General features: G+C 44.1%; 2 protein-coding genes and 1 long non-coding RNA gene across 3 annotated transcripts; 2 read left to right on the forward strand and 1 right to left on the reverse strand.

The window, feature by feature from the left end:
• Window positions 1-5,140: 5,140 nt before the first annotated feature.
• LOC124639001 lies at window positions 5,141-5,784 on the forward strand. The gene has a single exon (XM_047176210.1). It carries the CDS (start codon window positions 5,307-5,309, stop codon window positions 5,688-5,690), a length of 384 nt encoding a protein of 127 aa, XP_047032166.1. The 5' UTR covers window positions 5,141-5,306; the 3' UTR covers window positions 5,691-5,784.
• Window positions 5,785-8,476: 2,692 nt separating this feature from the next.
• LOC124639083 (transcription factor Adf-1-like) lies at window positions 8,477-10,622 on the reverse strand. The gene is made up of 3 exons (XM_047176309.1): window positions 10,354-10,622; window positions 8,899-9,058; window positions 8,477-8,829 (listed from the first exon to the last, which is right to left on the reverse strand). Exons 1-3 carry the CDS (start codon window positions 10,496-10,498, stop codon window positions 8,559-8,561), a joined length of 576 nt encoding a protein of 191 aa, XP_047032265.1. The 5' UTR covers window positions 10,499-10,622; the 3' UTR covers window positions 8,477-8,558.
• Window positions 10,623-14,205: 3,583 nt separating this feature from the next.
• LOC124638959 lies at window positions 14,206-15,220 on the forward strand. Its single transcript, XR_006985423.1, has 2 exons — window positions 14,206-14,803; window positions 15,020-15,220. It is a non-coding gene; the product is annotated as an uncharacterized LOC124638959 (long non-coding RNA).
• Window positions 15,221-16,362: the final 1,142 nt, after the last annotated feature.

Here is a 16,362-nt window from a genome sequence, read left to right on the forward strand (position 1 = left end):
CACTTGTGCACTAGGTATAATAAGTCCTGAGCAGTTGGCTAATCTCCTTACATGAGAACAGCCGCCGTGGCCGATAATCGGCTGGGGGTTATCATCATCATCATTCTACTAAACAATTAAATTCTAAGAACCCCAAACTCCAAGAGTCCCAAAGTGTGGTGTTCATTGAACAGGCTGAGTTCAGTTGGTGAGCGCAACACGCAGAGTGCGGCGGTGGGCGGCGAGCTGGCAGCACGACGAGCGGCGTCACGCCTGGAGCCGGCTGTGCTGACGCCAGGAAACTTTCCATCCAGACACCAGGGCAGCTGCGGTAATGAGTCGATAGAAATTCGCGCCAACATCACTATTTATTATCGTCACATTGTAGTGCTAAAGCGGCCTAGTCAGTTACTGTGTTACTTTATATCGCACTCAAATATGGCGCTAAAGTCTGCTGCTTTAAATATTACTACCTATCTGCTGTGAGAGGACACAGCCTGCACTAATTGTTGATGATGTGGATCAGCCAGTCCTGTGTGTTCCTGCATGTTGCAGTCAATCACTCGCCTGCTTGTAGGAGTTTTATTTAAAAGTTGCGACTAAATTACTGTCTCAAGTGTGGGCATTTTGTAGGTAATTTCATAATACCTAGCTGAGTTTAGAGAGGGATGGGGGATGGATGGCATGCCACTACAACATGTTTGTGCCGACCGAGTAGATATGGTGCTGCCGGCTCTGCTGGTCGGTCTCCACGGGCACGCAGAGTAGCGGCACCACGGCTGCCTCAGAATTACCTAGGTACCTACATCTCTCGAATAACCAGTGAGATCATTTCTAATTTATGAGCTAGCTATTTATATTATCATTATTGGCAACGTGACCAGAGGGGCACTGCTTAGGTAACACTGCCAGTAAAGGATGTCAACATTTAAAAAGTATACACATTATACGAAAAAAATTGTTAGTGTTAGATAGACGAGAGAAGACACGGGCGGCACGGGTGAAACCGCTGGTAGAAGCTAATTTAAAATGTGTATTAGAATATTTAGAATAGAATTCAAAGTTATAATATGTTTGTATAATATTTTCTATAGGCGTTAGATGCCTGAGACAAACAAATAAATTAATGAATAAACAATATATTACAAAATAAATTTATCTTGTATGTTTTTAATTTGTATAGTTACCGGCACGGATATTGAGCTCTCGGTGGGCCGACGGCATTACATAATGTACCTACCTACCCTCGTTTTAGAATAATATACCTAATGCTTAAACATTTTGTCAGACAGTGGCATCCTTAAATTGCTTCTTGCGTCATATGTTATTTATGTTCCGGACGCATAGAGTTGATACAAAACTGTGATGGAATGAAAAATGAGCCTTATTGTGATGGTTGTAACTGTTAGTATTGAATGTGTAGGCGCTGGCGAGCGCGGCAGACGGTCAGGCGGCACCACATCGGCCTCTAGGTGAGCTCTGCAGTTCTGTAGTTCAGAGCTCGGCAGCTGCTAGCCGCAACAGCGACTCACCACAATACTGCCTTGAATCCAACTCAGATAACTTGCATGCTTGCGCAAAAATGCTTTAGTATTGTTTATTGTCACCCCCAGTCGGTACAGGTGGTGAGACTCTGGAACAGTCTAGCACAGGAGGAAGAAAACCGAAATAACAAGGAGAACCTAGACACAAACAATCAGATATCGCGAGTGGATAGCTTGTTCCTCACGTCTCAAACGTGTTCAATCCTATTCTCCGGCTCAAGCCTACGCGGAACTCATCCCTGCCTGGTATATTCCACGCCAGCTGCGTCTCCTTGCGTTCTATGTTAATGAGAGCTCAATTCGCGCTACAGCTTCGCTTTCTAAGTATTTATTAGCTTCGTTTTAATTTTGTGGTTTCAAATGTGTATGATTGTGCCTCTGGGCTCACACCCTACTACACATTACCACGATGAGCTGAGCTGCGGGTCACAGATGTGCTTTCTGGAGGTGTCGTGCAGTAGGTAACGTCCGTCCCTGCCTAGTGATGATGATAAGTGTTCGAAAATGTTGTCCGTCACTGGTCACAAATCTCTTTGTGAATGAATCTGTCAATTTACACGCAAGCTACAATAGGATAAGTGACTTATGCTTTCTAGACCGGATTTAGTGAAACACACGACAAACGCTCTCGAACATTTGGCAGAAGCTCAGGGCACGGCAATGGCGTCTCCGGTTGGTTAGACAGTGCGAGGTTGTGGACGTACATGGGAGAGTACAGTTTGTGGCTCGCGTTATTTATAGCAGTTCAGCGAAATCTCGGCCGCTGTGACGAGCGACAGGTTCATGGGCGCACCATTCACGTCATATTGCTCAACGAATAGGTACATTTTCAATGATGTAGGTTAGGCATACATTCTATGATGATTATAATATCTACATAAGTGCGCTCTCGGATGCTTGTCAAAAATAAAAGTAAATCCAAAACATTTGAAACAATATGGGTAGGACAGTTAGGACCTGTTGTTATAGTGTCAAGTTTTGTATGTTTCGCGGTTTCCCATTCCTCTAGTGTAGAGCAATGAAGGCGTCCATTTATCTGCAAGTTAGGCAGGCAGCTTTGTTTCTAGCCGGAGAGCGCAATGTCGAGGGAGCCTGGGAGACTAAATCCGTCATCGCTCGATATAAATTAATTTTTAAACTTAATTCAAGGGAAGTCAGCGGCTGCCGGAGGGATGACTTATACTCGTGTTTTACTATTATTGAATGACATTGTATCAATCACAATGTCACTCGCAGCAGAAGATGCAAGTTTCGCTAACAACAGTTGCTAGTGTACATATGTTGTTGCTCATTGTCTTGACTGACTGGTGACGGTTCTAGTTATCTACTGGTTCGTCTGTTACCTGGGTCGGAATAAAAGACCGTGTCCCAGTAGGTGTGCATCCGCATTCGGTTAGACGACTGCTGATGCTTTGATGTCTTTCCTTGCTTCCTATTTGCTTGTCCGAATTAGCACCATTGTATGTATGACATGTGTGTATCTATGTGTATTGTACCTATGCGCGTTACATAAGTATGAGCCGATCCCTAAGCAGTGAAGCCTCCAGCCCCCTCCCCCCGCCCCCGGACGCGCCCCGCTCACCCTCGGCCGCAGCTATCGATCCGCACCGACCTTGGCACTGACGGAGGACATCTATTTATATCCTCCCCCAGTTGTACTTGTACGTAGGTACAGTTGCACCCTGCCGCTGCTATCCTCCAGGGTAGGGGCGAGCGCTGCGGGGGGGGGGGAGATAGTGATTATGAGAGCCGTAGCCTCACGAGGGGAATATGACATGAGCTTAATGCCAGATTCGTTTTTTTTAATGGTGGCCCTCAGAGAACCTAGACACAGGTACAAGAAGTATTATCAGTCAATTAAGACCACTTCATAACTATATGTATTGCATACGTTTGCGACTTATGTAGAGTTTGGGAAGTAGTCAGTGGACGGAATATCTGGCTATGAGCGACACTACCGAGATGTGTGTCTAGGGAGCAATGCGTGAGCACATCAGTGCAATCATTCAGTAAGCGAGTGAGGCTGTGCGTGTACTGCGTATACTCGCTGAATCCTCTACAGTGTGAAACCGAATACCGCCACTAGCTAGTTGTTGCCGGGCGCGGGCCGATCGATGCCACCTGCGGGGACCGGGAGGGAGGGGGGGGGGGGCTCCACCCCCCCAACCACTGCCGACAACCCTTCGCCCCTTCATTCCGAATATTTCCAAACTCCAACTGTAAATGCGACGGGGAAGACATTTATTTTTAATTTTTGCTACGCGCTATGAACATTTGATGCTTATGTAGCGAGCTTGTCATAATTGTCTCTATTTTGATATTTAGGCGTTTCTATTCATGGCGTCTACATTATCTTGTGCATATTACTATGCGCAGGTACATATTTGCAATGCTTTTAGGTAGGACGACCGAGCACAGTACTTCACAGTTTCTACAGTGTAACTGGTAAGGAACGAGATGGTATGAGAGTAGTTTTGGTCATGTAACACGGTTTTTATTGCCCACTGATAACATACTGTTAATTAACAGTAAATGAGCGGCACTTACGAGCCCAGCACACGTACAGCCAGCACCGACAGCCAGCTGAGCAGCGAGAGACTCTGCAGGCTCCTCAACAAACTGTTCGCTATATGCATCACGAGTACGATCATGCTGCCTGCAACTACACTATTGGGTAAGGAAGTTATAGAGGTACTCCTGCCGCCCGCGGCTTCGCCCGCGTAGCGTTCGGTTATATCGCGTTTCCACGAGAATTCTTCAAAAGTCCGGCATAAAAACTATGTTCTTTCTCAAGGTCACTCTATCTCTGTACCAAATTTTATTAAAATCGGATCAGTGGTTTAGATGTGAAAGCGAGAATTGAGAAAGAACATTGGATAGTAATTTTTATGACTTTTGAAAAATTCTCGTGGAAACGCGATATAACCGAACTCTACGCGGGCGACGCCGCGGGCGGAAGCTAGTTAAGTATTAAAGTAAGAGCGTAACGCAGTCCGTCATACTGTTGCAGTGGTTATCGGGTCCCTGTCCATAGCACTCAGTGAGTACTTACCCACTATTACTTCGTATCTATACTTTCTCCTTACCTTCAAACTGCCTTCCACTCGTGAGGCAACTACTACTTCCCACACCCGGCCAAATGTAGTCTGAGAGCGTTACAACCAGAGCTAAGTTCCCATGTCAAGGCAGAAGCTAGTCGATGATATTTATCTTAACAGGTGTGGAAATAGTGAATAAGCGAAGTGGGGAGCACCTGATCAGCCTGCGGGACTACGACTTCGTGGGCGAGGACGCGCGGCTGGCGCGGGCGCTGACGGCGCGGCTCGCGGTGCTGCAGGCTCCGCTGCAACCGCAGCCACCCCCGCAAGCCCCGCCGCCGCGCCGCCCGCCCGCGCCGCCACTGCGCCGCGACCTGCTGCCGCTCAGTCTGCGCGGATACCCCAGGCAACCTTCCTTCATACTTCCTCATACTATTTTCTCTTCATATTAGCAACCAAAAAAATACGGTGCAATTAGAGACTATAGATTCTTTGGAGCCATCGCTCGTTATGTTAATAAAAATAACTGCACAGGGTGAACGTGAGCCTGGACTATGGCGAGCTCCCCGCGGCCGACCTGAGCCTCGAGGCCAACTCGTTGTGGCCGGCACCCCCCGGGCTGGAGCCCCCCGGGCCGGAGTCCACCGGGCCGGCGTCCCGGGTCGGCAACCTGATCGCGAGCCGGCGGAAGCCTGGGTTCCATGACCCCTCTTACAGACAGAACAACCTGAAGATCTTGGAACTAATGAGACAAAAAATTTATACTATGCAAGAAAAACTCGTAGACCTTGAGCCCGTAATAAAGAAATACGAGGGCGACCCGCGGTTCCGCATGGCGTACATATTCCGGCAGCTGGACGACTGGCTAAAGAGCCTGCGCGGCGTGTACTTCGCCATGTCCAAGTGGAGCAACACCGCCAGCAACCGCTTCAAGCGGCGCATCTGGAGCTACGAGCACGCGCTGCGGCGCAACATCGACGTCACGTACACCGTGGACTACCTGGCGCACGTGCACGCCACCTACATCAAGCAGATGGAGGACATCATGCCCGCCGCGCAGCGCGAGGAGATGCAGAAGGAGCGCGACAGAATGTTGGAGCTGCAAGAGAAAAACAAGCAAGCAGGCTGACCACCACCATGCTGCTCATTCTAACCTTACAATGTAACTATTTTACAATATCTATTCATTGGCGTTTCCTTATTAAATATTACTAGCGGCAAAATTATGTACAATTTGATTATGATTTTGGTTTCATTAGAATGGTGCTATCAAAAATAAAAACGGGCCAAGTGCGAGTCGGACTCACGCACGAAGGGTTCCGTACAATTATTTAAGATCACGTTTGTTGTATGGGAACCCCCCAAAATAATTATTTTATTCTAGTTTTCAGTATTTGTGTTATAGCGGCAACAGAAATACATCATCTGTGAAAATTTAAACTCTCTATCACGGTTCATGAGATACAGCCTTGTGACTGACGGACGGACGGACAGAGGAGCGAAAACAATAGGATTCCGGTTTACCCTTTGGGTACTGAACCCTAAAAACGACTTCCAAAAACACAAAAAGAAGCCAGTAAGTCTGTCACTAGTGACAGGTTGAAGAGGTCAGATAGGCAGTCGCTCCTCGTAAAGAGCTGGTACTCAGCTGCATCCGGTTAGACTTAAAGACCGCAACATAGTTGGGAAAAGGTTCGGGAGATGATGACTCGGATTTAACAATAAAAAAAACTTTTTAAAGCTTTTTTGGAAAAGGCTAGTTAGGCGAATGACAACCTCCTTTGATGACTAATCAATTAATGTCTTTGTTATTCAAGCCCAGAAGTAAGAACATGAAGTGAAATAAATGTTTAAATTGCACTTAACAGTATAGACGCGCGACACATACTAAGCGACAAAAATATGCATTTTTTACTGGGTTTGTCAATTGTTTGCTGACGTACGAACCGAGCTTTGTCGCTTGGAAAACCGCGCAAAACGCGCCACCAGTGTGAAAGAGCTTTTAGCGATCTATAAAAATAAAATTCACGGTAAGGAGACCTTAACATATTTATTTACATTACATCGCATCGTACAGGCATCGCATCGACGCGAATCAATCACCGGAACAAGTCTTTCTTTATATTATAACGCGTTGACTGCCTCGTTGGTCTAGCTGTCGCAAGTGCGGCTGCTGAGCACGAGGTCTCGGGTTCGATTCCCGAGTCGGGCCGAAATCGCTTTGTGGGTTTTAGAAGACTTTCACAAAGCAGCCCGGAGCCTGGAACTTGGTGATTGATACACCCGTGCACCATCGGAGAGCACGTAAATGTCGGTCCGGCGCCTGATCTCTCTCCGGTCGTGTCGGATTTGCCGTCCCATCGGGTTATGAGAGTGAAGGAATAGGGAGTGCACCTGTGTCTGCGCAAATGTTTGTGCACTATAATATGTCCTGCGCAATTGGCTGATCTCCTTAAATGAGAACAGCCGCCGTAGCCGATAATCGTCTAGGAGGACATCAACGCGTTGACCGTGACTGCGCGAGGCAGCTCGTGCGCCGCACTCCTATACACAGGACTACATATTTACTTCGTTCAGCTATTAAGCTTTACGTTTTACAACAACCATTTTTTACCTAAAATAATTTACATAAATTCGTTCTTCCAAGTATGATCTACAGTGGCAAGTAGGTGATACCGGGACCTTCTGATGTATTGTTAGATGACACCTGTCACTAGTCCTCCCTCACTTATCACAATATTGACTTCATCAGCTTTAGCACCAATTAATCGAATGAATATTCACATTATAATACAACAAGACGAGTAAACACGTGCGGTGAGCTTGTATGTATGCCTGTGCGGTATATAGACATTGTCCAGTTGCAATTCCATCCGTTCTATAGTACACTATCTTATTATATATATTTCAATTAAATAAAAAAAAAACACTTCTGAAAAATCTAATAAAAATTTTTATACTATAAGTCTGTTTTTTAATCTCGTAGACTAAATTGATACTTGCAAAATGTCAAACTTACAAATAATGTCGCCAGCTCTTTTGTGTAGTGTTGTACCTACGATACCGATTTGTTGAATCGTAACTTTTTATCGAAATAGACGAATTTATTTTTCATTCAAAGTTATATATTTACACACACACGGCTTCACGACGTGCTACAAACTACCAGGGAAATCTGACCACGCAACGCCATGCGTAATCCAACCATGTTTCAATGCCTCTAAATAAAACAAAAAAAAATAGACACCATCAGTGTTGTTCCCGTACGCGTCAAAACGGCAATCTTAACCCTTTTCTCTTACGAAACAGCAAAACTTAAGAAATAAATATATGGAACTTGACACCATACGAACTGATGATTCTGAATATTCCTCAGACATGGAGTCATCTGAATCAGATTAACGCGAATGCCAGTAATTAAATTATGTAATTAAAAATATATGTTTTACATTATTAATTTCAGGATAACGTATTGTAAAAAACGATACTTGATTTTATCAACGGTAAGTTTCGGTTGTGCTGTGCCACATCACTATTTAAAAATTGTAATAAACTGTCAACACTCGTAATGTCAGTTTAGTCTACGAGATTAAAAAACAGACTTATAAATGCATGTACGTATATGTCACCGGAAAATAACGAGAACCTGTGGGAATCTTCCGAAAGTTTATTTTCCAAGGTTTATAAATTTGAGATTCTTGTTATTTTACGACATATACAATATATTACATACTAGCTGTTTCTCGCGGATGCACCCGCGTCCCATGACAACTTCTTCCCTTATCCGGAATAAAATACAGCCTATGTCACTCGGAAATAGTGAAGCTTTGTGCAGTGTTCACCGTCAGGAGCACCAGCCCGCTCCGGAAGACCTCAGGGTCTTCCGAACTTTACGTACATACAGATAACCCGATATCCTTATAGACGATACAAAACTATTTATTTTGTTATTTATAGCACTAAAACGATAATAACAGTGTAAAATGTGTGTCAGCAGTCAGTCGAAGTCTTTGTTGAGCTCGGCCTTGGAGTCAGCCTGGTCGGCCTCCCAGTCGGCCTCGGCGCGCAGCAGCGCGTCCAGCACGTGGCGCTTGAGCGCGGCCTGGTGCTTGCGCGGCAGCCGCTTGGCGCTCTGGCACACGCTCGCGAAGAACAGCTCCAGCGAGTCGTGCTCGGGCGCCGGCGGCTCCCACGCCTCCGCCTCGCCCTCCTGCTCCGACGCCTCCGCCTCGTCCGGCTTGACGCGGCTCTTGTCGAAGCGCGGGTTCCTGCAAGCACGCGCGCCGGTCATGCTGTGTCCGCGGGCGCAGTGCGCGTGCGGGGGGGGGGGGGCTCACCGGCGGATGGTCATGTAGGGCAGCACGAAGGCCATGCGGCTCTGGAAGCGCCACTTCTTGCAGGGCAGGCCGGACTTGGTGGTGGCGCCGGTCTTGCTGCGCTTCAGCGCCTGCCGCATGGAGTCGCGCAGGATCTTCCACTCGCGCTTCAGCACCTCACCTGCGCACAACATCACCCTTCTTATAACTAATACGTCATGGAGTCAACATTTACATTTAATATAGAGTTAATACTTACTTAATGGATTAAATTTTAGTCGTGGTGGTCTAGTGGGTCATCCATCAACCAACCTCGCAAAATGAGTGTGGGTTCGATTCCAGGTTAGGCTAGTACCAATGCAAGTTTGTGTCTTACTTTCTAACTACTTATATATTGGACAGTGAACACCAATGACCAATTGCCTACTACACATTTGAGTAGCATACACAAAAAATATATTTGATTAAAAATTACGACTTAAGTCTATGCGAATTGACTACTAACCTAGTATAGATAGTTTAGCTTCCCAACCCAACAGTGAAACATTTTTTAAAATAATTTCAGTTGTTTCGGGGTCTTCAGGTTACAAACAAACAAAAAAGAATTCCTTTTTATGAAAAGCAACTTATTTTGAAATGTTACATCAGCTTAATTTTTTTTTCTAGTTTTACTTAGAAGAGAGCACCAAAACGTGTGTTTTGTTAACAGGTTCCTTTCTATTCCTTTTTAGGGTTCCGTACCCAAAAAGAAAATATTTTGAGGGGCCCCCATACAACAAAAGTGTCTTTAGGTCAGTGTAGTGTACGGCATATGTTTATATTGCACGGAACCCTTCTTGCGCGGGTCCAATTCGCACTTGGCAGGTTTTTATTTGACATCAGTAGTTATTTTCAACAGACTTCCCAATAAGGAGGTTCTCAATTCGTCCGGATCTTTGTTTTGTTTTTATTTTTATGTAAGTATGTTCACCGATGACTCCGTGAACTAGAACGATTTGCAAAATATTGTTTTTGTTTGATAGGGTATACCTCCCAGGTGATCCCATAGTTGTGAGGTCAGGATCTTATGATGGAAACCCTGAGAAATCAAGGGCAACTCTCGGGTTTGGGTTATTATTATTCGGTATAATTTATATTGACGAGAACTTTCCACTAATGCGGGTTGACAAATACCTACTATGCTTGTCACTAAAAAGCTAAAAATATTTTTTTTTTTTACAAAAATAATAAAACCGACTTCACGTCATTATGCCGAACTGCCATTTTAAATGTTGTGACGAAAATGTATTGCTACCGCGATTTGTCTTCTCGACAATCCGAATTTTCCACTAAACATGAGACTACAAGCTGTGTACTATTGTTCAATATCTAAAGACCTCAGCTCGCCATTACGCATCAGGTCAGCAGAGTAACAGCTAGCGGCACTGAGTAGGTACACAGAGTAACGGCAGCTAGGCGCGGAGCGTGGGTACGTACTGTTGGCGCCGAGCCGCTCGGAGATCTCGAGCCAGCAGCGGTCGCGCACGTCGATGTCGCGGTGGTTCTCGTGCTGCGTGTCGTACAGCACCGGGTACTTCTTCACCTCGTCGATCAGCCGCTCCCGGTAGTTGCGCGAGTTCATGGCGACACGCGGCCTCCCCAAGCGACGCCCAAGCTATACTGCGAGAGAGAAAGCGATACGCGACGTTGCCGCTCTGCCGCGGCGCCGCATCGCTCATCGCGCTCGGTGTGCGCCGGCCGGCCCTGAGCGATGTCCCCGCGCCCCGCGCCCCGCGCACCCCGCCGCGCCACGACCAACACAGTTTTGCAATAATTATGTTTGTGAATAAATCGCCAACTGATTTTGAACTGCGATTATATTACTTACCGTGTCGTTTCTACTTTTTTAAGCCGGCTTTTGACAATGGAATATAATATAATATTTTTTACATCCTAAGATAGGTATAATACTTTATCGCTCGTCATTCTTTTCGCACTGTGCTATAATATATGTATATTACATTACATCCCAAACTATAAATTAATATTTTTACAAAATGTAGGTATGACGACTATGACGAGCGATAAAATATTATATTCAGGATGTAGGTAAGTAATATAGGTCGTTTGTTGCCCGTGGTACTACCAATAGTACTACCAGTAGTACCACGGGCAAATTTTTCTTCCCATAGTACTACCAAGCGGTCTGGTAGTACCACGGGCAAGAAAAAACTACCCGTGGTACTACTGTCAATATTTTAGTTTTTTTTTCAACCCTTTTGTTGTCACAGTTGATATTGACATCCTAGAAAGAGAATTGAAATATATATTTTTTTAATGTGGATATATTTTGGTACTGTTTCGTAAATAGGTCTGGTAGTTGTGAAATTTTTCATTGCTCAAAATCGACAAGAGTCAAAAACACTTAGTTTTTTTTTCACAAATCAGAATTAAATATCTACTTACGTTTTTTGTTTTATTTATATTAAGTAGATAAGTATTATATTAAGTAGGTAGTGTTATTAATTAAAATTATCGACCGCATTGAGTAGGTATTAATATGAACATGTAAGTTATGCTGTCCTAGTACTTTACTTTTTTGGTTCGGCCGTCTTCTGTAAATTAGATTTAAAACGTACTTTGCGTTCAGCGCAGATAGTGTAGCTTCCTAATGCTCCTGCTCCACCTGCGTTAGCGTTAACGTTAATGTCAATGGCCAACTACACGTTACTTATTGCATTAAAAATGCGTGTTGGCTACACTTAGGTTACAATGCCGCAAGAGTTAATCCCTCATGAAGTAACGCGTTAACACTCAATAAAGAGGTTAAACTTAGGCACACAAAATAATTCTAAAAACTAAAGCTTTCTCATTTGACCATTCCATTATCGTGCTCGTAAAATGCAGTTACCGCTTAAACAAAGTATCTACACTCGTCCTTGCATGCGTGCAATGAGATGGCATTAATGTAGCCAACATCACTTAGCGCTCTAAGCTACGCACTAAAACCCTTTGATGCGTCCAAAAAACCGACACCCGAGTTATCGCTTAGCGTTTAATGCTATTAATAATGCCATTTGTATAAAATGTCATTAAAACGTTGGCCCCATCTGCGTAACGCCAAAATTTTACGCGTTAAGACGCAGGTGGAGCAGGAGCATAACAGTGAAAGAATCATAGGGTTTGACGCATTAGGTGCACTTCTCAAATTATATATCTTGCTCAAATGGTGCACTTCGCAACTGGTGCTCTTCTCAAATAAAGGACAATGGGCAGATTGGTATACCCCACCAATAGCAATGTCATATATATCATTGGATAGGCCTTTTTATGTAGAACAATATTTACTATGACAGCTTTGCTGAAATGTTTGTCCGTTCTGAGATATAGATCAAAAACTGTGCAAAAGTTAGAACTAAGTAATCTATTGATAACTCAAGTTTTTAAAGGAAAATCTAAGAACTACTAAGTGTAAGTCTTGTATGAAAGAAAATCAGATTACAGTATTGATTAGCATCAGTTTTAAGATTGTTTGTTATCTATATCTCAGAACGGACAAACAATAGAACAAAGCTGTCATAGTAAATGTTGTTCCAGTTAAAAAGACCTATCCAATGATATGTATGACTTTCCTATTGGTGCGGTTTCTCACTACGCCCAACATCCAGTTGGTACAATAAAAGGTTGAAATGCTACATAATAGTAACAATTATGGATCCTAACGGGCACAGTAGTACTTACAAGACTTAAAGTTATTAGTACTTAGATTTTCCTTTAAAAACTTGAGGTATCAATAGATTACTTAGTTCTAACTTTAGCACAGTTTTTGATCTATATCTCAGAACGGACAAACATTTCAGCAAAGCTGTCATAGTAAATCTTGTCCTACATAAAAAGGCCTATCCAATGATATATATGACATTCCTATTGGTGGGGTATACCAGGTCCCATATATTTGTGCCCATTGTCCTTTCTTTGTTATAATAAATAAATAAATAAATAAATGGATTACAAATTAGGTATTATTTTGTTAAAAAAAATCGTACTCGTTCGGGGAAAAATGCGATTTACGCCAAATGTCCGGGTTTTTTAAATGTTTGTCCGGGTTTGACGAAATTCGAGATGACAGCCCTACCTATATAACTTAATCCCATAGTCAAAAGCCGGCTTTAGAACAAAAATGAAAATACGGCACCCTCAGATCAAAGAAATGTCGGCAACACCAAGTCATCAACATAAAATGTAATTTGAACGTTACATACTTATTTAGCACGTCCTTCTGACTTTAGATGAATGCAATTATCGTTAGCACGTAAGAAGATCGTTTCGGGTCCTATTTACAAAAGTCACTGATTCTCGTGTGTTCCTCAGCAATCACAAGTGTCATGCATAACACGGTGACGTCTATTGTCAAGTGAGTCAGGCATGCAGGCGCTCCACCGAGCTCCGACGTCGATTGCACAGAAGCAATCACAAGTGTCATGCATAACACGGTGACGCCTATTGTCAAGTGAGTCAGGCATGCAGGTGCTCCACCGAGCTCCGACGTCGATTGCACAGAAGCAATCACAAGTGTCATGCATAACACGGTGACGTCTATTGTCAAGTGAGTCAGGCATGCAGGCGCTCCACCGAGCTCCGACGTCGATTGCACAGAAGCAATCACAAGTCTCAATGCATAACACGGTGACGTCTATTGTCAAGTGAGTCAGGCATGCAGGCGCTCCACCGAGCTCCGACGTCGATTGCACAGAAGCAATCACAAGTGTCATGCATAACACGGTGACGTCTATTGTCAAGTGAGTCAGGCATGCAGGCGCTCCACCGAGCTCCGACGTCGATTGCACAGAAGCATGTATGTATAAATGTAGGCACATGTATGCAGATGCACCACATGTGGAAATGCATAAAAACAAATACCTAATATACAAGATGAAAGAATTCGTTGGCTTTCATAACATCATATAGGTAATGTGCACTGCTTGTATGTGTGTGAACAGAAACTGAAACTGTTGGTCGTGTGAGTGCGATAGCGGCAAGGTCAAGGTCACGCTGATAACGTGCCCGGGGCTCGCTGAGCAGTGCTCCGACCTCCGAACAGATCAGCCGCTGCAGCTCGCCACTGTCAAGTTCCTTGCTAGTTCACTCAGATATTCTAGCCAGTTAGCATATCGATACAAATACGGTTCTGTGACAAATATCACGCTAAAGTGGACCCAACTTGGTTTGAGTACTTACTTACCTAGTCACACTACTTTGCCTACCCGCGCACGAATTTCAATTCCTGCTGGGAGGTACTTAGATGACACTCAGTCATGTTGGGGGTCTCCTTGGTAAGTCAGAAGGGCTAGCGTGAGTTAAGGCCTGGGGCCTGCTCAGATGTAAGCCTGCGGTACCTATGGTATTCGGTGCCGCCGAGGGTCGGGCTACATGCTGCATGCATGACCTAAGCCGAATCGCTGTTGTTTTGGTATTGTGGTGTTTTACGAGTATGCTTATCTGCTACCACAGAAAACCACCCCGGTTAAAGTAATGATTAAGTAATAGGTAGGTACCGCTCGTTTTCCTCCACCGTCACGACCGCTGCAGCTGAACAGAGAAGAGATGAAGAGGCTAGGGATTGACTCAAGGAATTTCATTCATTGCTTCTGGTAGGTAATTCATAACACGAAGTACATGTCAACTGTGTTGAGTGTGTTTGTGATCATGTCATCATTGTTCGGCGCACACGCAGGAATGTGTGCGAGCTATCAGTTCAGATCGCTTCGATAGTTTGCCAAACACACGCTATTCGTAAATCGCAGGCAGCGACCATGGTAATTTAATGACGTTAAGTATGTTGTTTCTAACTAGTAAGCATACATGAAGTGCAATAATAACATGAAGTGTGCTGACTACTGTTCCTGTGCTCAAACCGACCGATGACCGGACCATGGCAAACCTTCAGGTAGCTGATACCTTCTTTTGATATCAAAACAATGACAATTAGACATTTTCAAAAATATTATTCACCTGCCTAGGCTAGAAGACATTATGCTTTCGTTTTTATGTTGTCGTAATATAACTATGTAACACAGTTTAGGTTTTTTTTTTACTTTTTACACGTAAAACATAATTAGTAACTTAGTAAGTACCTATTATAGGTATAGGAGCACTTCCACAGTGAGGAGTCAGCCGACGCGGGCGCGATGACGTCACCGGCGCCGCGCTGTCTAGCGGCGCCGCGACAGAGACGGCGCTAGCGCGGGGCATACACACGGCAACTCGCTAGAGCGAGACGGAGACGGTGATGGCGTGTCCTTGGGAAGTGTTGCAGCGACTACAGCGATGTAGTTGTTTATTAAATAAACTCTATTCCTCCTCACCAAGTTAGGTATATTTATTTATTGCGGTTCCAAATTAACTTAAAACTAGATACTTAAGTGGGTAATTACGATTGTATTAGGTACTTACCTAATATATTTCGTAGTCCTTCACGGTGGTAAGAATGTTCAAAATCCTCAAACGACCATTCAGTTCCTAGATACTTACCTGACAATGAAGTAAGTATTAGGTATATTTTTTTGTTGTTACAGTAACTACATTGCAGAGGAAGTGGAAGAGTCTTCGTCAAGAACGTTGCGACTGGTTCGGCAGCAACAAGCAGTAAACAGTACATTTATTTCAATCATCTATCTTTCTTGAATTCCTTAAAGGAAGTGAGACCGCCTACCGATGTTACTTCCGAGTGTGCGAGTGAGACTAATGATGCGGAAACACCTCTCCCGAAAATAGACGGAAACATTAGGTAATATAATATAAAAAATGCCGAAAAAGCAGAAAACCGTCTTCCGCCCCTTCTTCGTCTGCGGAGCGTCACCGGCAGAGGATCGTTCTCCCTCGTGCGCTCCGCCCGCCGCTTCCTTCTGTGACATGACGTCCTCATAGAAGGAGGATACATTACAGACCTAAGTAGATAGGTATCTGCCTAGGATTATTTTGTCAACAAATCACCTTAAAAAGTCGAATTATTAACAACTAGCGACCCGCTCCGGCTTCGCACGGGATACCAGTATTTCCCCACTATTTAATGGACGTTATTATACATATAAACCTTCCTCTTTATTTAATCACTCTATCTATTAAAAAAACCGCATGGAAATCGGTTGCGTAGTTTGAAGATTTAAGCGTACAAAGGGACTTAGGGACAGAAAAGGCGATTTTGTTTTATACTATGTAGTGAGTGAATGAAGATTTCAAGCCCAATTGAAACACAAGCGTGTTACATGATGTTACATTTCAAAGAATGGGTCTTTTGGAAGAGCCTACAAAAAAATCTACGGACTCTCTTTTCAGTTAAGTTTTTGTTTTGAACCTTCTCAGACCCAGTGGTAGTAGTGACAGTTCAGAGGAGGTTCTCATTCGTCTCATGTGACCATGAAGAAAACCGTCCATATTGAATGCTCAATTATATTGAACAGTCTCTGTCAGACTTGTCTGAAGAGCTGCTGTGCTGGTCATGCATGA

Source organism: Helicoverpa zea, chromosome 18 (assembly GCF_022581195.2).
Source record: "Helicoverpa zea isolate HzStark_Cry1AcR chromosome 18, ilHelZeax1.1, whole genome shotgun sequence".
Lineage (NCBI taxonomy): Eukaryota > Metazoa > Arthropoda > Insecta > Lepidoptera > Noctuidae > Helicoverpa > Helicoverpa zea.